At 41.7% G+C, this 26,544-nt stretch overlaps 1 protein-coding gene across 1 annotated transcript in view; it reads left to right on the top strand.

Moving 5' to 3' along the window:
• The first annotated feature begins 4,078 nt into the window (after positions 1-4,078).
• Positions 4,079-26,544, top strand: part of PHEX (phosphate regulating endopeptidase X-linked) — a 224,096-nt gene continuing 201,630 nt past the window's right edge. The window contains exons 1-3 of the mRNA XM_007991285.3: positions 4,079-4,267; positions 9,616-9,684; positions 17,840-18,001. Of these exons, the coding sequence (XP_007989476.1) occupies positions 4,150-4,267; positions 9,616-9,684; positions 17,840-18,001 (349 nt within the window). The 5' untranslated portion in view covers positions 4,079-4,149. The remainder of the gene's footprint in view (positions 4,268-9,615; positions 9,685-17,839; positions 18,002-26,544) is intronic.

Genomic DNA, 26,544 nt, shown 5'->3' with positions numbered 1-26,544 from the left:
TACGTATCAAGTGTATATATTTGTGGGTACATGAGATGTTTCAATACAGGCATGCAATATGAAACAATCACATCATGGTGAATGTGGTATCCATCCCCTCAAGCATTTATCCTTTGTGTTACGAACAATCCAATGGCAGTCTTTCAGTTATTTTAAAATGTACAATTAAGTTCAGTGAATACATTTTTCTGTCTGTGTTTGCGTATCTTAGTTTGGGATAGAACGCATCGTAATTTTCCTATTACAATTAATGAAAGTAATTTTTTGGTTTAATGGCATTTCACTCAGCAGTTGACCGTTCAGGAATGAATTCCTGTTGGTAAGTGATGGGTAGGTCTAACTTCAGGGGAATCCCCAAACTCCCCTCACCTCTGGGGGAATTGCAAGTTCAAGGCAGGTGAAGGCTACTTCAGCTAGGAACTCACGGCCACTATTCAATGTGAGTGGGGACGCTGAAAGTTGTGAAGAGATTGGGAGGAGGAAGGAAAGAGGAAAGAAGTGAGTCCTGGTGTCGTGCTTGGGTGACTGTCCTCTCGCTGTGCACGGGAAGCTTTGTCAAGCTGCAGACATGCCATGTATGGCAAAGATCCCATCTCCCATCTATCCATTTGTGATTTTCCCATGCCACCTGAGGCCATTCCTTGGTTTCAGTGTCCTTATTTGTAAAACAGAGTTAAAATACCTTTGCTATCAAGTATGTAGATTTACCATAGGTTAAAGCAAATGTTCTATGCCTATATGAAGTATCATTGTCAGCTGAGCATTTAGAAGGAATAATTAGGGCTTAGCATGTGAGGTTCCTGAAGCTGAAGCTGGTTGTTTGTTGTTTGTTGTTGTTGTTGTTTTGAGACGGAGTCTCGCTCCGTTGCCCAGGCTGGAGTGCAGTAGTGCGATCTCAGCTCACTGCAACCTCTGCCTCCTGGGTTCCAGCTATTCTCCTGCCTCAGCCTCCCAAGTAGCTGGGATTACAGGCATCTGCGACCTCGCCCGGCTAATTTTTAAACTTTTAGTACAGTTGGGGTTTCACCATGTCGGCCAGGCTGATCTCGAACTCCTGACCTCAGGTGATCCACCCACCTTGGCCTTTTGGTTTTTTTGAGACACAGTTTCATTCTGTCACCCAGGCTGGAGTGCAGTGGCGCCATCTCAGATCACTGCAACCTCCACTTCCCGGGTCCAAGCGATTTTTGTGCCTCAGCCTCCTGAGTAGCTGGGATTACAGTCACGCACCACCACACCTGGCCATTTTTTTGTATTTTTAGTAGAGATGGGGTTTCGCGACATTGGCCAGGCTGATCTCAAACTCCTGACTTAGAGTGATCTGCCCACCTTAGCCTCCCAAAGTGTTGGGATTACAGGTGTGAGCCACCACTTCTGGCCCTGAAGCTGGTTTTTTGTTTCGTTTTGTTGTTGTTGTTGTTGTTGTTTTCAAGACAGAGTCTTGCTCTGCTACCCAGACGGGAGTTCAGTGGCATGATCTCAGCTCACTGCAACCCGCCTCCTGGGTTCAAGCAATTCTCCTGCCTCAGCCTCCTGAGTAGCTGGGATTACAGGCACCCGCCACCACACTCAGCTATTTTTTGTATTTTTAGTAGAGACGGGGTTTCACCATGTTGGTCAGGCTGGTCTCGAACTCCTGACTGTGTGATCCACCCATCTTGGCCTCCCAAAGTGCTGGGATTACAGGCGTGAGCCACCATGCCCGGCTGAAGCTGGTTTTTAAGAGTTAGTGGCTAGGGCTAACTTGGATGATTTGTATTGCTCTTATTTCTCCCTTTCACTGTGAAGGGTCAGGAAATGTCGATGCTGGAGCTGCAACATTGAACATGGTTCCTGACCTTGTGGCGTTCATGGTCTAAGATGCATTCTAGAGTCAAGTCCAAAACTCTTGGGAGAATCTCATACTAGGGGCCAAAGGCCTGCTAAGATGTGTTATGGAATAACAGCAACAAAGTAACATCAACAACCAATGAGCACAGGATAACTACAACACACCATGATGTCATAACTTGGACAAAGACATGATCCCCTGACTTTGGCGCAACATGAAATGAGCAGAAAGTAAGGTATGTTATGGAATAAGCCCCAAAACTTGAGAGAATTCCATGCTAAGGGCTTAAGCCCTGACCAAGACAAGCCAGACAGGATCATGAATGTGTGGCCATGTTATACTGAGCTCATCAGCACCTGCTGAGCTCCTGTGTCACCTCTAAAGCCATGTGCACAAGTTTTGCATTGAGATAATTGCTCTACCGGTTTCTAGGTATAGTTGAATTCTCTACCCCCACTCCCACTGCCCTATGACCTCCAGCAAAACAAAAGCAGGTAGGTAGTAATTGTGTTGTGAATTAATGATATCTATATCTTTGGATGATAAAATCTATATCATTTCAATGGTAGCATTGGAATATCAGTTGCCCTTCCCCATGAAGAAAGCACATTGTTATTGTTTAAATCATTATCATAATAAAAAAATCAAAGACCCAGTCATTCATCAGTCTTTCCAGTGAAGTCAACTGCCTTTGTTTTTTGTTTATTTATTTTTGAGACAGGGTCTCTGTCACCCAGACTGGAGTGCAGTGACGAGATCTGGCTCACTGCAACCTCCACCATCCAGGCTCAAGCAATTCTCCCACCTCTGCCTCCTGAGTAGCTGGGACTACAGGTGCTCACCAGCATGCCCGGCTAATTTTTGTGTTTTTTTTTTTTTTTTTTGAGACGGAGTCTCGCTCTGTCGCCCGGGCTGGAGTGCAGTGGCCGGATCTCAGCTCACTGCAAGCTCCGCCTCCCGGGTTTACGCCATTCTCCTGCCTCAGCCTCCCGAGTAGCTGGGACTACAGGCGACCACCACCACGCCCGGCTAGTTTTTTGTGTTTTTAGTAGAGACGGGGTTTCACCGTGTTAGCCAGGATGGTCTCGATCTCCTGACCTCGTGATCCGCCCGTCTCGGCCTCCCAAAGTGCTGGGATTACAGGCTTGAGCCACCGCGCCCGGCCAATTTTTGTGTTTTTAGTACAAACAAGGTTTGGCCTTGTTGGCCAGGCTGGTCTCGAACTCCTGGCCTCAAGCAATCCCCCTGCCTTAGCCTCCCAAAGTGCTGAGATTACAGCCATGGGCCACCACACCCGGCCTGAAACCAATTGCCTTTGAATTCATCCTGGGGAATCTGCTGAAGTGGACACTTTATGTAAACACAAAAACATCCTAATGAATGGCTGCCTCAGTAGGAGTGGCAGACAAAACACATGGTGCACTTTTCATCAAAAACATGCAAGGAAAAAATTTTTCATCATATCTTTTGTAGTTGCTAATAAACTTAATTCACGCACTTGTGTTTTTTTGTGGGTTTTTTTTTTTTTTTTTTTGTACAATTCTTAGTACCACAAAGAGGAAGTGCTTTTTCTCCTTCCTTTAAGAAAAAGTTCCAGTTCAAACCATCAGCCTCTGTAGGTTGTCTTAATTGCTACTTTGCACTGCACTGGACTATGACTGATTTTTGGCACATGCTATCATACACAAAGTTCCTAAAATAAAATGCTCCAGGATATCCTAGGAACTCTTAGAAGGCTTTAAAAAGGGACTCACACACTGAAAGAATATCTTTGATGGAGACAATTCAGGCAAGCAGAATGATTCTTGCAACAGAATTACATGATTAATTGAGAACCTGAAGTGGGTCCGGTGAATCCTGGCCACCTAACTTATCATGATTTCGGGGAGTTTCACGAGAATCCAGTTTTGATAAAACAATTGTTTTTTCCTCCCCAAGTGACTATACATTTAAATAGCTAAAACATCTGTTCAGCAACATAGTAAAACATGTATACTCGGAACGCTTGAGAGAAAAGCCTGCCAAACAATCGGTTGAGAGAGAGTTTGCTGAGGGAGAGCACCAAGATAAAGCAACATTGTTTGTTTTGTCTAGTCAGGGGGAAAGCCAAGGCAACCAATATTTTGGTTTTTATAATTTTCATTTGTGAAGAATTATTTGAGAAAGGGTGGCGAGGGGAGATTTCCTGACGGGAGTTTTTTAAGCTGTCCATTAGTAGAAGAGTAAGAGAGCCTTGGATGTCAACGCCTCGCTCTTGAGACCAGCCACCAAACCACGAAAAGTGACTTTCCTCTCGTGTGCTCTCTACGGCCCTTCTGATGGAAGCAGAAACAGGGAGCAGCGTGGAGACTGGAAAGAAGGCCAACAGAGGCACTCAAATTGCCCTGGTCGTGTTTGTCGGTGGCACCCTAGTTCTGGGCACGATCCTCTTTCTAGGTAAGTGGAGTGCAGGAGGCCGGGGGAACTGGGTGTGTGTCGAGAAGTTTCCTTGTGCTTTATTGTAGCAAAACTTGTCATAACACAGGTATAGGGCTGTTTGCCTGCGTTCGTAGGTGGTGCATCTTTAGTTTCTATCAAATATGCAAATGATAAAGAAGGCTTTTTTAAGGAGCCTAAATAAATAAATACACCCAAGTACCAAATGTATAGTCCAGAAGGCAATGTGAGTGTAAGTGGCTTCGAGTAGCTGGCTGATTCTGTTGCATTGGGCGGAAAAATTTTTATGTGGTACATTTAGCAAAATAAGTGTTTATGAATCCATAGTCACATCGTTTCATTTATATTTTGGGGAAAGACTTTACATTGTGATGAAAATCATGCTGGAGTGTCTTTCCATTTGACTTTTATTAATGTTTGCTTGAACGAATCATGAAATTTAATTCACAAAACACAAATCAGTCCTTTAAAGTGGACTTTTAATGATATTCTTCAATTCCTTTCTTATCCAGTGACTCTGCTGAGATGCAATTTGCTTTACAAATTAATATGAAGGAAAACAGAGGTTTTCCCCCCAGGATTTGAAAGATATTGTGATTCAGTTATTTTAATGACTCTTGGTGAGAATGATGTACCCAGAGAGTATATAGGATGATAGTGTATTCCTATGAAAAAGAATCAAATATCTTGGAAAGGAGTGAAGGATTTTCTAAAATTCTAGGCTTGCTGAACCCTTGACTATTACCATTTTAATTTTTCTCATACAACCCGTAATACTTCATTAGCTTGAACGTTATGTAGGAATGTGGAGATTCTAGGTGCAGTTTGAAATGTAGCAAACCTGGAAACCTTCCTTGGCATATACAGGATGCAGGAGGCCATGTTTATTTTGGCAGGGGTAAACCAGTAATTAAAAGAGTTAGGGTTGTGTGGTTGAAAACTCTGCTAAAATGAGCAAACCATCTTTCCCTGTTTTCTGTGGCTGAAGATTTAGGAAATTAGATGGGTTTATTGCTTTCTGGTAAAGCTAAATCTCCTACTCCTGCAACTGAATCTGTGGCTCTTGAAAACTCTTGTGAGATTTCTCAGTACTTTGGGTTCAGATAAGTGTCCTCTGCTGAAATTCAAAATGAGAGGGAAAATTCTATGGGCCATGCCAAAAGACTACATGCTATGTGGAACGTGACTGCAAGGTTAGGTTTTGCAAATGCTCCCAAACTTAAAAATCCAAATAATTATTGTTTATGTAAAAATATGTACTCTTTTTAATGATATTACCACTGCATGAAACTTTTACAAAGCTCTACTTTTATGATTACATCCTGAGGCCGTGGCATATCCATTGAAAGATTCTCCATGGCAGCAAATCTTTGTTCTTTCAGAGAAAATTATTCTTAGGAACAGTGTCGATGTTCTTAGAGCAAAGTAAAATTCATCAAGCCAGACACTAGTATTACGGATAAGGAGGCCTGCATAACATATGAAAGAGAACTTTCCTGCGTGCCCAATAGCCTGGATCTCACCTTGACTTTCTAAGAGGAGCTCAAATGATGTTAGAGAATAAGGGCAAACTAAGGCTGTGACCTCTACAACTTTGCTTCTCAAAATGGGGTCTGTGGACCAGCAGCATCAGCATCACTGGAGAGCTTGAGCTCCACCCCAGACCCGCTGCTCCACAATCTGCATTTTCACAAGACCCCCAGGGGATTGTTCGCAAATACAGGTTTGAGAAGCATTGCTTCAGGTGACCACATCTATTTGGATGTATACATTCAGGGATACTTCTTTTTGTTAAATATTTCTGCACTATTTTAGAATCACCCCCTTACCCCCTCTCCCCATCCCTCTCCTCAACTCTGCCACCCACCTCCACTCTGCACCCAGGCAAAGCGCTTGTCTGACAAGCTCCAGGGACCTGCCCGGCAATGCTCTTCATGACAATATTCTAGTTAGGGTCGTCTTCTCTGCAGGGGGCTTCCTGGTTGACTTTGTGGTATATTTCTCTGCCTGTCCACATTCACTTACATGCCTGCAATTTCTAGCATCCCTTCTTACCTCCTCTTTGTATCTGAGGCTCCGGGATAATCTTTTCTCGAAACCTTAGTGCTTCTATAGTAAGAGTGATTGCCAGTGGCCTTGCAGTGGCTTCAGAGAAGCTACAGGGCACCGGAATGGAAAACATATATGCCTGTAACCAGTTTATTTATTTCCAAGTGTCCTTTCTTCTTCTCTTTCCCTCTCTTTCCTCCCCACAATCTGTTTCTCAGATGCACTGGCCCGCAAACTTTTTCTGTCAAGGGCCAGATAGTAAATATTTTCGACTCTGTGGGCCATACGGCCTCTTGCAAGTACTCAATTCTGTTGTTGTTGCACAAAAGCAGCCACGGACAATATGTACGCAAATGGGCATGGCTGTGTGCCAAGGAAATCTGATTTCTAGACACTGAAATTGGAATTTTATATACTTTTCATATGTCATGAAATATTATTTTTCTTTTTATTTTCCCAACCATGAAAAAAATGTAAAAGCCATTCATAGCTCATGGGCTGTACAGAAACAGGCAGTGGATTTGGCCTACAGGCCATAGTTTGCTGACCCCTGCTTTCTGGCCATTCTTATGCTCTTGATCTGTGGATGACTCCACCGCATCCTGAGGACATTTCCTCTGGTTACAGAGAAATCTACAATGAGAAACCAAACTGTTATTTACAGGTATTTTTCAAAGCTCCTAACCATTCAAAAGTAACATCTTAATTTTTACATTAAAAATATTTTCTTTATTGTCTCTATTTCATTCACTTACACCTTCACATTATCTGGGCTTGTTGATCCTCATTTATTTGGAGGATTTTAAAATAACCCCATCCATGTAGATAATGCTCTTCCTTGAGGGGGTGGGTCTGTCAGTGTCCCAATTAATTATATACACACACACATACACACACACACACACACACACATATATATATATATAGAAACTGAGTCTCACTCTGTCACCCAGGCTGGAGTGCAGTGGTGCGATCTTGGCTCACTACAACCTCCACCTCCTGAGTTCAAGCAATTCTCCTGCCTCAGCCTCCGGAGTAGCTGGGATTACAGGCACGCACCACCACGCCCAGCTAATTTTTGTATTTTCAGTAGAGATGGGGTTTCACCATGTTGGCCAGGCTGGTCTCAAACTCCTGACCTCAGGTGATCTGCCCACCTCGGTCACCCAAAGTGCTGGGATTACAGGCCTGAGCCACCGTGCCCGGCCTAATTCGTTATATTTAAAACCTTCCTTCTACTCATCATTAGATAAAGATACCTGATTTTACTTCTTCAAGGTTTTGGGTCAAGAATTCTCATGAAAGGAATAAATCTTTAATGATTTTATTAGCTCTTTTGTTTTTTAAAATAAGGCTAAGATCAAGAAGATATTGTCCAGAATTATAAAAATATTATTATTATTTACAATAAAGCTTATTTTTGCATTATAAAAAAAGAACACATGCTCACTAAAGAAAATTAGATGAACATATAAAAATTGACTGTTGGGGAAAATTCCCCCTGAGGTTCTACCACCCAGGCATAGTGGAATATTGCACACTAATCTTTATGCTGCCATATATATATTTTTACCTTTTTTTTTTTTTGCTTTATACAGAAATCAAAACATATCTTTTTGCTAAGAAACTTATTTTCTTAAAAATAGGACTGAGATGAACTGGGCACAGTGGCTCACGCCTGTAATCCCAGCACTTTGGGAGGCTGAGGTGGGCGGATCATGAGGTCAGGAGATCGAGACCATCCTGGCTAACACGGTGAAACCCCATCTCTACTAAAAATACAAAAAATTAGCCGGGCCTGGTGGCAGGTGCCTGTAGTCCCAGCTACTTAGGTGGCTGAGGCAGGAGGATGGTGTGAACCTGGGAGGTGGAGCTTGCAGTGAGCTGAGATCGTGCCACTTGCACTCCAGCCTGGGTGACAGACAGAGACTCGTCTCAAAAAAAAAAAAAAAAAAAAAAATAGGACTGAGATGTTCCCTAGGCAGTTTTCTTGAATCTATAATGTAATACAATGCAAAGAGGCTGCTTGGAGGATGGCAGCAGAGAAAAAAACAAAGGAAAAGAAGGCTCCATTTACAAAAGCTTGCCACACTGGCTAGTAATCTATAGGTCTTCTATCTCTAGCAGAAATATAGGCACAGCCGAGCTTTCTGATCCTTCCACAGAAGGCCTTGGTCCCCATTCACCTCCCACCATCCCTCTCCCCATGGCCACATCTCCAAATGATTCATTGTTTCTGCTTACAGAGCACAGCAAGAATGAATTCCCCAGAATTTCCTCAGCTACCACAAATATTTTTGAAATCTTAAACTCACATCTGCTAATGCCCAGGTGCTACCTGGGGTTGACAAATGGGCACCCTTCTGTACTTCTGCAGAAACCTATTTAGATAATGTTGCCAGCCAGATGGGGACATTAAGCCATTGGTGAAAAGCCATTTCAATTTCAGACTTTTTTTTTTTTTTTTTTTTTTTTGGAAGGGGGGAAAGGAGGAAATAGCTGGAAGCTTGTTCCACAGAGTTGCAAATGTCTGGTAGCTAAGCCGGGCCTGGTGGGCGGAGGGTTTGTGGGATTCAGGGCAGGCGGAAAATGACTGTTGCTACTAATAGGTGATTGAGATATGTTCAGTATATTCTTTACCCCTACCCCTTTTTTGGTCCATGTCTGTATGGATGGTTTAGATAAGATCCAGAACTCTAAAAGCCATACATGCTAGCTTTCTATTTCCACTCTGATTGCCTCCAAATGACATAGTTTAAGTTTCAATTTTCCCATCTTGAACATGGGCATGGAGTTATAACCAATAGAGTGAAAGTATGAGACTTAAACCACTGATAATTGGAGGTTGAAACGACTTTAGAGAGTATCTCGCCCAGTGGTGCTCATATTTGAGCATGTATCGGAATCACCTGGGGGGCTTGTTAAACTGCAGATGGCTGGGCCCCACCCCCAGGTTTTCTGAGTCAAGATCTGGAGTGACTTTCTAACAAGCTCCCAGGTGCAGCAGCAGCAGCTGCTGCTGCTCTAGAGACCACACTCTTAGGAGCTCTGGTCTAGTTATACTTACTTATCTTACATGTGAGAGAACTGAGTTTCAAAGCAACCAAGAGTCTTACCAAGGTTATGTAGCTAGCAACTAGAGTCTGGTTTCGTGACATTGAACCAACTGGGTTTTGGAATACCGTGTCAACACTGAGAAGGATGAACTGATATCAAATGTGTTGCATATGTTTCTGAGGGTGGTTTACCGGATGGTGGTCTGCTACAAGTCAGCCATTTATTTTGGTCTGTTTTTTCAGTGAGTCAAGGTCTCTTAAGTCTCCAAGCTAAGCAGGAGTACTGCCTGAAGCCAGAATGCATCGAAGCTGGTAAGTCACAGTTTTCCACCCTGTGTCAAGTTATAATTATGGTACCTTGGGAAGTGGAAGAGAAGACGGGTGGTATTTTTAGTATTCTGTTTGCTTGAGGTTTACCAAGTACGAAATGCAATTTTGAAGAAATTTTAAGTTTATTTTCAAGTTTTGGTGTGAAATAGTGGATCTTAGGTTTCCTGTTTTCTTTTTCCTTGCAAAAAACAGCTGTGGTATTCTAAGCGTTGTTGCAAGGGAATCAGGAAAGGGGCTTGGAAGGCTGAATGGCCTCTCTGAAGACCCACAGGCAGAGAACGTTGGTCTTCCTATGGCTCCGCTGGCTATAGATTCCTCTTTAGCTTAAGCAGTTGCGTATTTTCTGGTCTGTGGGTCTGACTTGCCTGCCTCCAAGCAAGGCTCCTTTGTAAATAAATCCATGCTTCCATTGCCAGTGGGAATCCTTTTTTTCTTTTTTTAAAACTGAGACGGAGTCTTGCTCTGTCGCCCAGGCTAGCGCGACCTCAGCTCACTGCATCCTCCACTTCCTGGGCTCAAGTGATTCTCCTGCCTCAGCCTCCCTAGTAGCTGAGATTACAGGTGCCCACCACCACGCCCGGCTAATTTTTGTATTTGTAGTAGAGATGGAGTTTCACCATGTTGGCCACGCTGGTCTCGAACTCCTGACCTCAAGTGATCCACCCGCCTTGGCCTCCCAAAGTGCTAGGATTACAGGCGAGAGCCACTGTGCCTGGCTGGGATCCTTTTTTGTGTCACACATTGCAAGTCATACTTCTCTTGAGGTGACCAGGCTGTGTATCAGTGGGTATCCTAAGGTGAAGATGACACTTAAAGTTGCCGCAGTTTTGCCACAGTGTCTTATCCCATCGAACTCATGTCTGGAGTCGCCCCAAAAGCAGTGACAGGGAAGTTCCCAGGAGGGAGTACCCCATCCCGAGATGGGGCCAGTTGGGATTCCAAAGAAAGAAGCACTCAATAAATGCCAGGGCAGCCGGTCAGTCCAAAGCATTTATTAGTGCAGCTTATGTTGAAAGTCTGCAGTGTATCCTCAAGACAGTGAGAGAAAAGGGGTGTTCTACTTAGGGTATTAGGGTGTGGAGACTATATGACGGTTTAAGGAATTTGGCTCAGAGCCAGTACTGGTTTCTTTCAGTGTTTTGTGCATCAACCTCGATACCTTTATCAGTGCCTGGGAATGTCCAAGGGTCCAGTTTGGGCCTAAGCCTGCTGGGAAAAACCTGCAGCTGGAATTAGCCGGGCATGGTGGCTCATGCCTGTAATCTCAGCTACTTGGGAGGCTGAGGCATGAGAATTGTTTGAGCCCAGGAGGCGGAGGCTGCAGTGAGCTGAGATCGTACCATTGCACTTCAGCCTGGGTGACAGAGGGAACGTCTATCTCAAAGACAAAACAAAACAAACCTGCTGCTCTCTGGGTCACAGAGTGATCAGGGTATTCTGTAATTTTTGGTTAGGACACCGAAAGTGGCGGGGCGGGAGGAGGAGGGATACCTGGGGGTCCCACACACAGCTATTAGATTTCCCTCCTAAATCAGTGTTAGGGCCTAGATTTGAGGGAGCCAGATTCCAGCCCTCACCCTCATTCTTTAAGTGGGCAGGGACACTTTTTCCAAAAGGAAAGTTATCAAACAAGTTAAGCATGTGGCCCTTTCACTTTCCTCTTGGCCTTAAGAGGTTAATGAACAAATTCACCAAATATTTGTTGCACATCAGGTACTGAGTTAGGTTTTGGAAATAGAGCAGTGAACCAGGTATGGGAAGAAAGACAATACGGCAATTAATACAAGAAGAAAATTATGAAACTGGGCATGGTGATACACGCCTTTAATTCCAGCCACTTGGGAGGCTGAGGCTTGAGCCCTGGAGTTGGAGGCCAGCCTGGGCAAATTAGTGAGACCCCGTCTCTAAAAGAAAGAAAGAAAGAGAAATATCAGTCAGTGGAACATGTTACAGAGAAAATTTAACACATAGAACAATGTGATAGCAAGTGACAGGATGGCTAGATTGAAAAGCCTGAGGACATGACCTTGAAGGTGACCTTTGAATGATGAGGAGGGAAATGCTGTGTGAAGACTGAGGCAAGGGCTTTCCAGGTGGGGGGAACAGATGGGGCAAAGGGTGGATAGAAGCGTGGACTTGAGGAACGGGAGGAGCTTTTGCTAGGTGAGGTGCAAGCGATGAGGAGTCAGTGGGGGGGGCCCAAGTGCCAGTGAGTTTGGGCTTTCCTTAAGTACACTCAAAAGCCTCTGGAGGCTTTTATGAAAGAGAGTACATCTTATGAGCATTTCAAAAGATGTCTCGGTGGAGGGCTCCATTAGCGGGAGTCTTTCCTGATGGAGAAGAGACTATAGGGAACAAGAATAGAAGAAGGTGTGACTCAGGTAGGTTTATTTCCGTATGCCAGGTGAGAGGCGATGCCGTCTTGAATTCAAGAGATGGAGAGGGAGAATGGGGGAAGGATTAGGAGGTAGAGGGCCTATTGAAGGATTCGATTTGGGCTGTGAACAAAAGCAGACAATTGTGGGTGATGCTTAGATTTTTGGTGATGGTTGGGCAGTGGTGTTTGTTGAGATGGGAAACACTTAGGTGAAAGAGTTTGTAAACTCTGAGACCTTATACAAAGGTAGTGGCTTAGATAATTACGTTAGCAGAGTTCTTTTTTTGTTCCATTCTTAAATGATCAATATATCTGTTTTAACCAGGCTGTGTGTTGAGTGACTTACAGGCACCATCTCATAAAACCTTCAAAAGATCCCCGTTGAAGTTGGTGCTATCACCATCCTCACTCCCAGATGAGGAAATGGAGGCTTCTGGAGGCTAAATAACTGCCCAGGGTCTCATCCTGAGTTAGTACCAGAACTGGACTTCGTGTCCATGTCTGGCTCCTTTCCATCTTTTCCTTGGTGATATGGGGCCATGCCAGGCAACTCTTTTTGGCCCTGGAACCATCTGGGAACTCCCAGGCCCTTTCCTGCTCCAGGCTTGAGTAATTGACCTGGGGTTTTCTCCAGTGGCGAGAGGATGTCATGGAGTAGGGTGAGAGAGCAGGTGGAACTGTCAGGACAGGTTTTAGAGTTTATGTCACCCAGTGCTTTGGCTGTGGTAGGGTTCTTGCAGATGTGTGAAATGGGAATTTTTGAGCTCATAAATTTTCAACTTGAGTTTAGAACACATTTTTTGTATGGAAGGCCACTTATTTTGTGAGTTTTAGTTCTGCATTATACATCATAATAATGCAAGTGTAAAACTTCCAGCCTCCTGCCAGCTAGTGTGTTTTGCCTTGCTGTCCTGTTTTTAAGTTTCACATTGGCAAATGGCTTTCTAATGTTGAAAAAATATATACTGATTTTGCTGTTTCTGTAGTGAAAGGCTCACCAAAGACACAGTTCTCTTTAGTGTAGCATGAGCCTCAGTGTGCCCAGGGGTCTGCAGAACAGCTGTTGAGTACACATGACAGGAGAATTGATTCCAAGCCAGGGCCTTAAACAAGAGGCTGTGCGTGCGTGGGCGTGCGTGCTGAAAGTTCAGAAGACTAGAGTGTTTGATCGCCTTCTGGACCATTTCTGAGCAGGTGCCAACCATTTCTGAGATGCCTCCTCTCCTTAACTCTCCTCTTCTCTGTGTCCTCTTATTTTAATCCCTCTTTCAAAACAAGAGCTGTACGAAGAATGCAAAGAAACAAGGAGGGGGCATGCATGCTCATGATCGAAGATAAGGGCAGACAGAGTGACTGGGTGTGAAGCATGATCTAGCTATTTACAAGCCACATGATCCTGGGCTAAATATATAGCCACCCTAAGCCTCAGTCTCACCACGTGTAAAATGGGAATAACAGTTTTTACTTATACTAGTTGTGAGAATAAAAGAAAATAATAATAGACTGGGCCCGGTGGCTCCCGCCTGCCACCCCAGCACTTTGGGATGCTGAGGCAGACAGATGACTTCAGGCCAGGAGTTCAAGACCAGTATGGCCAACATGGTGAAACCCCTTGTCTACTAAAAATACAAAAATTAGCCAGGCGTGGTGGCACACGCATGTAACCCCAGCTACCTGGGAGGCCAAGGCAGGAGAATCACTTGAACCTGGGAGGTGGAGGTTGCAGTGAGCTGAGATTGCAGGTTGAATCTGCGCTTCAGTCCTAAGGGGGAGGCTGCAGTTCAGCCTGGGCAACATAGTGAGACTCCGTCTCAAAAAAACCCAAAAAATTAAAAAAAGAAAGAAAAAATAATAATGGTAGTAGCAGTAATCTAGGTTCACAATGCTAATTCTGAACCCCAAACCCAGAAAACATTGTAACCCTCAGTTGGCAAGATGGGGGCCTGATCTCAATTCCTGTGATGGCAAAATTGGATCTTAACTCATGTGAGGCTGCTTCAGATTTCATTTATCCTACTTATAAGAATATGCATATGTTTCCCTATGGAAATATTAATGCACTTGCTTCAGGCCTGCCACTCCAGCCATTGCTGAAGTATTACATGATCGGTGGTTATATGCAATGTATTTTTTTTTCTAAAATCTGAAAAATCTCTGAGCTCTGAAACACATCTAGCCTCAAGAGTTTCAGATAAGTGATTGTAGAATTATAGTTCCCAGATTTAGCTCAATACATACATACATACATACAGGATGTTCAGTGAAATTTGAACTGCAGATATACAATGACTACTTTTTTTGGTGTATGTCCCATGGAATATTTGGTACACACTTATTCTAAAAGGTGGTTGTTTATCAGAAATTCAAACTTTACCGGGCATCCTGCATTTATATGGTAATGTGCCCAACACTATTCTAAGCACTTTACATATATTTAATTTGCATAATGATTCTATGGGGTGCTATTATTATCCCCGTTTTCAGGTGAGGAAACTAAGATGCAGGTTAAATCACCTGCGTAAGGTGTCTTAGCTGCTGCATAGTGTTTCTCTCATTCAAACACAAGTGGTCTGGCTCTAGAGTTTGCCATGATATCATATTGCTTAAAAAGGGCTTAGCGTAGTTCCTGGCAAAAAAGAAATACTCAGTATTGGTGATTTTATTATTGTTAATTATTATTATTACTACTCTCTCCCTTCATCCTTGATTAAATCTAAAGACAGAGGCTGGTATTTAGGATGCCTCCACCTCTACCACATAAACACCAGCTGGAGACTGTGTGACAATTAACCTTATATACAATGACTTGGAAGAGTACGCAGCCTGAGCTTTCACAGATTTCCTTCATCATCATATTTCTTTTATTAAAACAAGACTCTGGGTTTTCTCCACGGAGCTGAGTAGGGGGAAATGCGTTTCGGTGTCTTGACAACTATGGTCCCTTGCAATTTGAAGTCACAGTTCCCCTGCAGAAAGTGCAGCTCTGTGCCCCGCTGTGAGTTGTGAATGATGGATTGGGAGGCTGAAGCTAGAGTTTTCTCCCTCAGCAGGCTTCTTTCCAAATTCAATGTGAGTGATGTATTCCCCAACTTTTGTATCAGGGCCAAGGTCAGAGCTGACCTTGCAGTTTTTCTAGGTACCTGCAAGAATACTGGCGAGATGGAGAGGATACATTTGAGGGTTGGGGGCAGGGAAAATTTGAGAAGGAGGCCGGAAAACAGTGTACTTACGTGGATAAAAATGCGTATGAGGGCTCCTCTGTGTAACTGTAAATGTTGTGTGGGACTGAGACGTGTGATCCATGTGTCTGAAGTGTCACATAGCAGATTCATTCTGTGGCTGCATACAGTAACTGTATATATAAATATATATGTATAAATACCAACCAAAAGAAAGATTTTGTTATGTCCTAGCACATTTGCACATTAAATATTAATGATAAAATAGTAGCAGTAAGTGAAAATGTAATTAGAGACAACTGATGCTAGTTCTGAAGCATGAAAATGTTAAGCCAATTTGAAATGTATCAAACTTCTGAGTGTTTTTTTTTTTTTTTTTTCCTGTGGAGACAGGGTTTTGCCATGTTGCCCAGGTTGGTCTCCAACTCCTAGGCTCAAGTGATCTGCCCACCTCAGACTCCCAAAATGCTGGGATTACTGGCATGAGCCACAGTGTTTGGCCTCTAAACCAGTTTCTGGCTAGTTTTTTTTTTTTTTTTTTTTTTTCTTTTTTTCTTTTGTGTTATTGGGGGAGGTTTGAAAATGGTAGGGATTTTGAGGGCCTATAGAAATTAGAATGTTTTTATATTATTCACTTCATTAAAGACAAAAGGCTGTTTGAAATTTTTGTAGAAAATCTAGGCTGGAGAAATATCTAGTCTTATTTTTAAACCTGAAGGAACCACACATGTAACCAAACTGTAAGATATGTATCAAAATTTACACAGATTGTACTTTTTTGGGGCAGTTCATTCATATTTAGCTGAAATCTCATTGGGTTTTCATTACTTCAAACAAAAATATATTCTGGCATTATTTAAAGTATGAAAATTGCCCAGAATGTCATCTTTCCAATGTCATTAAAATATTGACTAGTTTTTAAAAAGTCAGTTGGTACATATCTTTGTGTAGAGTGGTAGCCAGCAATTGTATGGCAGTTGGAAGGGCGTTGGAGTTCAATATTGGGAATTTTGGAAACTTCTTATTTTGTAATGAAGGGTTTTCTTTTAAAGCTCATGGTTACGTATTTATGCACACATCTCCTACCTATGGGCTATCTTCTATATGTAATTGTGTATAGGCTTATGAAAGAGGAAAAAAAATGGTAGATCAGTCTATTGTGTCTTTCTGTTAACTTATACACATACTCAGTTCTACCGCTAGACCTGGGTCCCTCATTTAGAACACGCTACTTTGGCCCTCCTCTGGCCATGCCTCTCCTCCAATCAAGGCGTCTGTGGAGCCAAGTAGGCAGTCCTTTCCTTCTACACCCCAGAATTCCCTGCCCGATGGCCCCAAGCTCCCTTCCAGGATCTGTGTGGGTCTCTTCTGGGGCTTTATTTCTCTGAGAGCTACACTGAATATCAAGGAGCTCAAGAATTTGAAAGTATATTGTAAATATAATTTTTAAATATTTAGCTAGATGACATATGGACTTCTGTTTCCATTAGCCTTCACTGTGAGGCAAACCACCCAAACCATAGAGGCCTGGAACAAAAATCCTTTGCTATTTCTCATGATTTTGTGGGTTTGGTGGATGGTTTCTCTGCTGATTTTTGCCTAGGCTCATTTGTGCAGCTGCATTCAGCTAGAGGGGTGCCTGGACTGGAAGGTGAATGATGGCCTCAGTCAACGTCTGGCAGTTGTGCTGGCTTGGTTCTTCTCTATGTAGCCTCTTGTCCTCCAGGAGGCTGCTTCAAAGGGCAGCTAAAGGGGTCCATTCAAAGGGAGTTAATATGGAAGGTGCAAGGCCTCTTAAGGCTTAGCTTTGAAACTCACAGAAAGTTACTTCTGCCAATTCTGTTGGTCAAAGCAAGTGACAAGGTCAGTCCAAATTCAAGGCAGGGGAAATAGACTCTACCACTTGATGGGAAGAGCAACAAGGTCACTTTGCAGAAGGACAAGCAGGATAGAAGAAAGAGTCACAGTTATCTTTGCAAATAATTGACCACATACTCTATTTGTATTCCTGTCCCATACCCCACAGATGTTAGGGGTGATCCTGCAAAGCCAGTAGTGATAATACCACCAAACTTTTATCCATTCACTTTTTTTTTTTTTTTTTTTTTTTTTTTTTTGAGAGACCATTTCACTTTGTCACCCCAGGCTGGACTGCAATGGTGCGATCTCGGCTCACTGTAAACTCTGCCTCCTGAGTTTAAGCAATTCTCCTGCCTCAGCCTCCGAGTAACTGGGATTACAGGCATGCACCACCATATCTGGCTAATTTTTGTATTTTTAGTAGAGGTGGGATTTCATCATGTTGGCCAGACTGATCTCAAACTCCCGATGTCAGGTGGTCCACCTGCCTCGGCCTCCCAAAGTGCTGGGATTACAGACGTGAGCCACTGCGCCCGGCCTGTCCATTCACTTTGAATGTAGTCATTCATATAGTGAGGTAGATTCAGAGAGTTTTTTTAAGGGGAAATATAAATGCCAAGACTTGGAAACTGGTTGATATGAAATCGTTGTTTAATTTGGAAAAGAACAGTACACAACATTCAGTGCTTATCATCAATCCTATGATTTTCTTTCTAAATAGCTGCTGCTATCTTAAGTAAAGTAAATCTGTCTGTGGATCCTTGTGATAATTTCTTCCGGTTCGCTTGTGATGGCTGGATAAGCGATAATCCAATTCCCGAAGATATGCCAAGCTATGGGGTTTATCCTTGGCTGAGACATAATGTTGACCTCAAGTTGAAGGGTAAGTTTCTACTGGGGTTTGGTGATGCACTTTACAGAGAGCAATATTTGACAGGAAAAATATAGTTTGGGATTTGAAGCATGACTTCTCACTTTTTAACTATGCTAAATTCATTTCCAAGACTTTTTTAAATGAAAGGTTGAAAGGAAAGTTTGCAGAATTTTGATCTCCCAGATCTCAACATAAGACTAATGTAGGTTGTTATGTTCATGTTTGGTAATAGTAAATTCTGCTGAAGGATAAAGAGCATTTGACTGAGATTGCAAGCAAAGGAATAGTTAATGAAAATTGTATCAATATACTCATTTGTCTGTCGTATTCAGAGCAAACTTCATTTCTTGCTGATTGTGTCCTGGATTTTCATGGCTTACAAAATGTACTTAACACCTCATCATCTTTTGACATCACTTTTGAGAACTCTGGATGACCTTGTGGTTGTCATATTGTTCCTGTTAACTTCTAAGTTGGCTCTAGGGAGATTCACTTTTCTCCCATGGCCACTCTAGCAATGACAAGCTCACACACACATACTCACACGTGCATGCACACAAACATACATATGTGCTCAAAGAAATCCCCCCGCCCCCCACCAAAGTTGGAAATGTCTATTATTGGAGGATATTCTGTTAGCATTGGATCTAATTTTTATGCTAAGCTATTGGAGAAGGCCACTTCAGGAGGGAAGTAGGAAGATTTCAAAGCCAGATAAGGTAATTGTTTTGAGAAGGCAAAAATAGTGGGGTTTTTTTTGGCTCTTTTTGACAACTGTGAGTTACACCATGTAACTTGCATTCAGTAACGCCTACAAAGAACTCCTGAGAAGTTATAAAAATCATTTTCCCTTCCCATTTGCATTTCCCCGAGATTTTAAATACTTGAAAATTAAATATGTATCATTTTACAATAAGTAAAACTCTTGGCAAAATAAATAATTAGCTACCTATTGTCAATTATGAGGAAAAATGTGCTTAAATGCCACAACTAGATATATATCACATGGATTTAATATTTTCTATTAGGAGACCCAAATTCAGTCTTGGTAAATTATAAATGAGAATTTGCAAGGATGTCAGGGTTTTCTCCTCAACCCAAAGGAAGGTTCTCATACTATAAAATCATAAATAAGACCTTGAGGAGTGAGTTTACTAATACTTATTTCCCTGTAGGACATTCATTCATGTTGATCTTTGATTTACCATTCTTGTCCATTTCCTATTTACCTTATCTTGCTTTTCTTACTCAATAGACAGATGTGTACACACACATGTGCACACACACACACGCACAGTCATGCATGCAGAAACATTACTGAAGGATAAGAAAACTACAAGATTTCCAGACATATGCTCCTTTTGCATTAGTTATAACCCGAAGATTTCTATCTTTAGGACATGAAGTGGTTAACGATAACTTAAATAACTTTTCAGGGGTGTCTGGAATTTTAACATAAAAGTTAAAATCAGTATATCAATATGCTTTGTTTGAGGAGGGTACTGTCGATAGGCTCCTTCAAAATCAATAGAAATGCGAGTAAATTGTTTAGCACAGGGTTTTTGTATTTGCTAGCTTCCTTTTAAAAATCAAAAATTTTATTTCCCAGCTCCATTGAAGAAATAAAAAGAGAGCAAAAATTAGAAGAAAGGTCGCTCATAAATCCATCATAAGAAATAACTGCTAATAAAGCAGTTGGGGATATTTCTTTCCAGGTTTTGTTGCACGTGTGGGTCCATATACATAACTTCATATGCACACCTATACATTTTAAAAATTAGCTGATATTATGCATACTACTCTAACTTATTTTCAGAAACGATACATTCCTCATAGACATAGATTATGTCAGTAGATACCTTTTCTTTCTTGCTTTCTTGCTTGCTTGCTCTTGTCGCCCAGGCTGGAGTGCAATGGCACTATCTCGGCTCACTGCAACCTCAGCCTCCTGGGTTCAAACAAGTGATTCTCCTGCCTCAGCCTTCTGAGTAGCTGGGATTACAGGCACTTGCCACCATGCCTGGCTAATTTTTGTATTTTTAGTAGAGATGGGGTTTCACCATATTGGTCAGGCTAGTCTTGAACTCCCAACCTCAAGTGATTGGCCTGCCTCAGCCTCCCAAAGTGCTGGGATTACAGGCGTGAGCCACCGCACCTGGCCAACTTTTCTTATTATAAATAACATTGTAATAAACATCCTTGTGTACACATCTTTATGTCCTTATCTAAATGATCTAAATGTATCCTTAGGATAAATTCCCAGAAATGGAATTACTGGGTTGAAAGAGTACTCTAGATTTCATTTTTGATGCATATAGCCAAATTGCCTTTTAGAAAGTTTATTTCAGCTGGGCACGGTGGCTCATGCCTGTAATCCCAGCACTTTGGGAGGCCGAGGCGGGTGGATCACCTGAGGTCAGGAGTTCAAGACCAGCCATGGCTAACATATAAAAACCCAGGCTCTACTAAAAATTAAAAAATTAGCCGGGCGTGGTGGTGCCTGTAATCCCAGCTACTCAGAAGGCTGAGGCAGGCGAATCATTTGAACTGGGAGGCAGAGATTGCAGTGAGCCGAGATCGCGCCATTGCGCTGCAGCCTGGGCAACAAGAGTGAAACTCTGAACTCTATCTCAAAAAAAAAAAAAAAAAAAAAAAAAGTTTGTTTCTGGGTCTTTATATTTCTTTTTCTTTTCTTTTTTTTTTTTTTATGTTTTAAAGGATAACTTTTTCCCATCAACTGCTTTCTGTGGTATAAAGTAGAAGTTAGAAAACCATGGCCTGTAGACAAAATCCAGTCCACTGCCTGGAAGTTTTATTGGAACACAGCCACATCCATTCACTTACGCATTATCAATGGCTGCTTTTGCTCTCCAGTGGCACAACCGAATAGTTCCCATGGAAACTGGATGGCCCAAAAACCCTAAAATATTTACTGTTTGACTTTTATAAACAGTTTGCCAGTCCCTGATGCCTAGTATAAAGTAAAGCTTTGAATGTATGTATTGGATTCAATTAGAACTGTCTAATTAGTTGATAGCTCCTTGGTAGCTTCTTTGGATTTCTTAGATAGTTAATAATAAATGTAAGAAATACTAGAACAGCCTGAGCATGGTGGCTAATGCCTGTAATCCCAGCACTTTGGGATTACACAAGGCAGGTGGATCACCTTCAGGTCAGGAGTTTGAGACCAGTCTGGCCAACATGGTAAAACCTCGTCTCTACTAAAAATATAAAAAAATTAGCCACTCATGGTGGTTCACGCCTGTAATCCCAGCTACTCAAGAGGCTGAGGCAGGAGAATTGCTTGAACCCAGCAGGCAGGGGTTGCAGTGAGCTGAGATCGCACCACTGCACTCTAGTCTGGGCGACAGACAGAGTGAGACTTCATCTCAAAAAACAAAAATACCAGAACAGTGTTGAATAATAGCAATGATAATGGGTGTAAGTTTCTTATTCCTTGGTTAGGTGGTAATGCCTCCAGTATTTCCCCTGAAAACATACACTTTTTGTTTGTTTTAGATAGCTATTCTTTTTTGTGTTCTGTTGTTCCTAGTTTGCAAAAAGGTGCTGCCCAAGAAAAATGCCTCTTTGCCATTTATCAAGAGACTCAGATAGAGTATCTCTTTTACCTTATCTTGATTTACCCCTGCTGAACTAAACTTATAATTTTGAAATAAATCCTGCCGATTAATGGTTTGTATTTTTTTTTTTAAGACATTACCAGAATTGAAGAAGCTAGCATTTTGTTTCACACATTTGTGTCTGTATTTATGATTCATACTGGTTTGTGATTGTTTTGTGTACTAGGTTTGTCAAACTCTGTTATTAAGATTGTGCTGGCATAGTCAAACAAAGTGGGAGGCTCCCTATATATGTTTCTATGCTCTGGGAAGGATATAATTCAATAAATCCCAAGTTACTCTATAACAAGCATTATAAAGGTCAAATTCACAAACTGGTTGTGGGGTTCTTGTTTCAAATGTCAAGAAGGAGAGCAAATGGTGGAAGAGGGTCTCTTAAAATTAGTATCTTGTAACAAAAATAGGTAAAATATAAAATAGCTGGACACAGTGGCTCTGGCCTGTAATCCCACCACTTTGGGAGGCCGAGGTGGGTGGATCGCTTGAGGTCAGGAGTTCAAGACCAGCCTGGCCAATGTAGCGAAAACCTGTTTCTACTAAAAATACAAAAATTAGCCAGGTGTAGTGGCAGGCGCCTGTAATCCCAGCTACTCAGGAGGCTAAGACAGGAGAATCGCTTGAACCCAGGAGGCAGAGGTTGCATTGAGCCAAGATCGTGCCAATGCACTCCAGTCTGAGTGACAGAGTAAAACTCTATCTCAAAAAAACAAAAAACAACTGCATAAAATATCTATTAGATTTATAAACTTTTTATTTTGAGATAATTCAAACTTTGAGAAGTTGAACAAATAGCACAAGGAACATCTATGTACCCTTTACCCAGATTCCCTGATTATTACCATTTACTACATTTATTCTATTATATATACACTTTCATTGTCCATCTGTAAATGTACATATACTGTATCATCCTCTACATATACATTTATATACTTTTATATGTATGGGCAGATGGTATATGATAAAATATATCTATAAATGTATAGATAAATACCGATATAGATACAGATATATAGATTTTTTTCTGAACTCTGCAGGTATGTTACAGATGATTAGATATTCCTAAAGTGTATAGAGGTTTTCAAATGTCAAATGTGCTAAAAGTCTTACTTCTTTTCCTGAAACACTGAATCTTTAAATTTTATCTATATCTTTTAATATATTCTACATCTATCTGTGTGTCTGTCAGTCTGTCTACCTTGTCATCCAACTATCTATTCATTTATCATTCCATCCAGGTAATACAGGCTCACTGTAGACCAATCGTAAATAAACAACAAAAGAAGTATACTTCACCACCCAGCAGTAACAACTTTTTAAATGCAAATATAGACATAAAATTACATATCTCTTCTAAGGGACCATATAATACATTCTATTTAATTTATTTATTTACTTATTTATTTATGACAGAGCCTTGCTCTGTTGCCCAGGCTGGAAGTGCAGTAGCACGATTTCAGCTCACTGCAACCTCTGCCTTTGAGGTTCAAGTGATTCTCATGCCTCAGCCTCCCAAGTAGCTGGGATTACAGGCATGTGCCACCATGCCCAGATCATTTTTATATTTTTAATAGAGACGGGGTTTCACCATGTTGGCCAGGCTAGTCTCAAACTCCTGGTCACAGGTGATCCGCCTGCCTCAGCCTCCCCAGGTGCTGGGATTACAGGCGTGAGCCACCACACCCAGCCGGATATACTATAATTTACTTAATCAATGCCTGTGTTATTGAGGTTATTTTTAATGTTTTCTTCATTGTAAGCCCCTTGGAGCATGAGTTTAGAAACATCGAGCTGGATTTGAATCCTGATTCCCTTTCATTTTCCCTCTGTATCACTCTGGGCCAATTACTGACCTCACCTAGTTCAGTTTTCTTATCTTTAAAATGGAGATAAGAATACACATATCCGGGTACGCAAAGGCATACAGAGTGGTGTAATTGACCTTGGATTCAAAAGGGGGAGGGTGGGAGAAGGGTGAGGAATAAAAAAACTATAGGGTGCATACAAAATATACTACTTGGTGACAGGTGCACTAAAATCTCAGACTTTACCACTATCCAATTAATCTACATAACCAGAAACTACTGGTTATGTACCCTAAAAGCTATTGAAATAAAAAATATATATATTTGGAAAAAAGAATACCCATATCATAGGGGTTTTGTGAAGATTGAAGGAGATGATTTACATGAATTACCCAGTCCAGTTCCTGGCACATAGCAGACCTTCCGTAAATATTTGTCCTTTGTTCCTCGCTTTGTTTCAAAGATAGTTCTAAGATTCATGAAGTAATGTCTATCAGATGCTTTAAGTTTTATTCTGGTCTTATCCTTTGTGTAAATATCATGTGCTTTCAAAAATATTGAATACTGTCAAGATATTTTTCCTCACTCTTGATAAAAAGAGAGAACATCCCAAAATAAAACCCAGTACTACCAATCAAAAGAGTACCATTTTCTTAAGGCTGATAGAAAACACACAGATACGGCTGTCCAATTTGTGAAATAAAATGGACTTCACAGACCTGGCTGATGAAAAATTGCCCTCTACTGAAGTGAGCAACCTGGCTTTGTGAATTTTTTTCTTTAAATGGCATATAAGACTCAGATTCCTACTTGGAAAATAAAATTACTTCTTATTCTCTCCAAGAAGTGAGATTTTTTAAAAAGTCAAATATAATCAGATGTTTGTCTTAAGATCCACATTCTGTAACCCCCCCAAATTTGTCTTCATGTGACCATGAAGAAGACACAGCATGCATTGCTTATGGATGAGCAGATGGAAATGTAGCAAATGAGCACTTATGAAACATGAGGCAATGAATGAGCTAGAACACTTATGTCACGTAGAAGACAGATGACTCAAGGTACAGCCAGATCAGCTCTATTATGGAATAGCTATCTTTGCCAGTATTTTGTGAAGAAATGCAATATATTATTTTCAAACACAGCTTCAGCAGAACAATAAGATGAAGTAGGGACTCTGCATTAATGAACAGATAGAGATGATTGTGATTCATAGACCATTTATTTGTAAACACCTCTGACTGAGATTCAAATAGTTCTCGTAATTAAATACCCCCCACTCCAAATAATCTTTTTTTCCTAGCCAAATCATCTTTTGCAGACAATGGAAAACTGAAAACTTCAGTTCCTATAAAGTCATTTAGTAATTAGGAAGTTCAGATTATTGAAGACAGTGAATTGTCATTTTCCTCATGTTGTATGTATAGTAGAGCTTTGACTTCATAAAGTTCTTAATTTTTTAATTATTTTATTATTATTATTTTTTGAGATGGAGTTTCACTCTTGTTGCCCAGGCTGGTATACAGTGGCACCATCTCGCCTGACTGCAACCTCCACTTCCCAGGTTCAAGTGATTCTCCTGCCTTGGCCTCCCTAGTAGCTGGTATTACAGGCGCCTGCCACCATGCCCAGCTAATTGTTGCATTTTTAGTAGAGACAAGGTTTCCCCATGTCATCCAGGCTGGTCTTGAACTCCTAACCTCAGGTGATTTGCCCGCTTTAGGCTCCCAAAGTGCTGGGATTACAGGTGTGAGCCACTTGCATCCGTACACTTCATGAAGTTCTTTGAAACAAATATCAGACTGGTAAATGTGGGGATGCAGCGGGGAAGTGCTAAGGACCAACCATCCATTGCGGTGGGCTTTTTATTACCAGTGAAAACTCAGCCTCTGTAGTTTTGAGTGAGTCTCCTATGTAAACTGGGGTGCACCCCCTCAGAGAAGATTCTCATTTTTCTCAGATCATGCTGGCTCTTTTTCATGTGGCCACACAGGAAGTAACCAATTGCCAAGTTACAAATACATCACTACAGTCCTATATGTGCAAAGGGGTGCTGCATGAAGATTTGGGCCTGTATCGAAGACTTTTGGAATGTGAGATGAAATAATTTTACTTGAAAAGTTTGTTGTTGTGCAGGGTTTTCCTGCTCTCATACACCATTTGAGTATTGGTAGGTGTGCATGGTGCATGGAGTGTGAGGAGAAGGTAAGAAGTTATCAGATTAGGGCCGGGGGCGGTGACTCATGCCTGTAGTCCCAGCACTTTGGGAAGCCCAGGAAGGTGGGTCACGTGAGGTCAGGAGTTCGAGACCAGCCTGGCCAACATGGTGAAACCCTATCTCTACTAAAAACACAAAAAATTAGCTGTGCATGGTGGCGGGCACCTGTAATCCCAGTTACTCCAGAGGCTGAGGCAGGAGAATTGCATGAACCCGGGAGGCAGAGGTTGCAGTGAGCCAAGATAGCACCACTGCACTCCAGCCTGGGCAGCAGAGTGAGACTCCAGCTCAAAAAAACAAAACAAAACCAAAACAAACCTAGTGCTAGATATGAAATATTCCCAACACAAAATAATGATAAATGTTTGAAGCAATGGATATCCCAATTACCCAAAGTTGATCATTACATTGTATGCTTGTATCAGATAATCACATGTACCCCATAAATATGTAAACTATAATGTATCCATAAACACTAAAAATTGGAAAACTGGAAAAATATAAAAATAAGTTTTTTGTTTTTTTTTTTTCTGAACGCCCTGTGGAAGATGTGAGTGTATCTCTAGGATATGTTCTCTTTCTAAATAGCTAAATGAACTAAAGAGGCCATCAGAATGACTACCGTGTGTAAAAGCTTGTGTTCTGGTAGTTCTGACAGTCAGCCTGTCAGGTTTTCTTTTTTCTTTTTTTTGGAGTGCTGGAGTGCACTGGCATGATCTCGGCTCACTGCAACCTCTGCCTCCCTGGTTCAAGCAATTCTCCTGCCTCGGCCTCCTGAGTAGCTGGGATTACAGGCACATGAAACATGCCCAGCTAATTTTTATATTTTTAGTAGAGATGGTGTTTTGCCGTGTTGACCAGGCTGGTCTCAAACTCCTGACCTCAGGT

Source organism: Chlorocebus sabaeus, chromosome X, assembly GCF_047675955.1.
Source record: "Chlorocebus sabaeus isolate Y175 chromosome X, mChlSab1.0.hap1, whole genome shotgun sequence".
Classification (NCBI taxonomy): domain Eukaryota; kingdom Metazoa; phylum Chordata; class Mammalia; order Primates; family Cercopithecidae; genus Chlorocebus; species Chlorocebus sabaeus.
The sequence above is the reverse complement of the archived record's forward strand: the minus strand, read 5'-3'. Positions and strand labels throughout refer to the sequence as shown.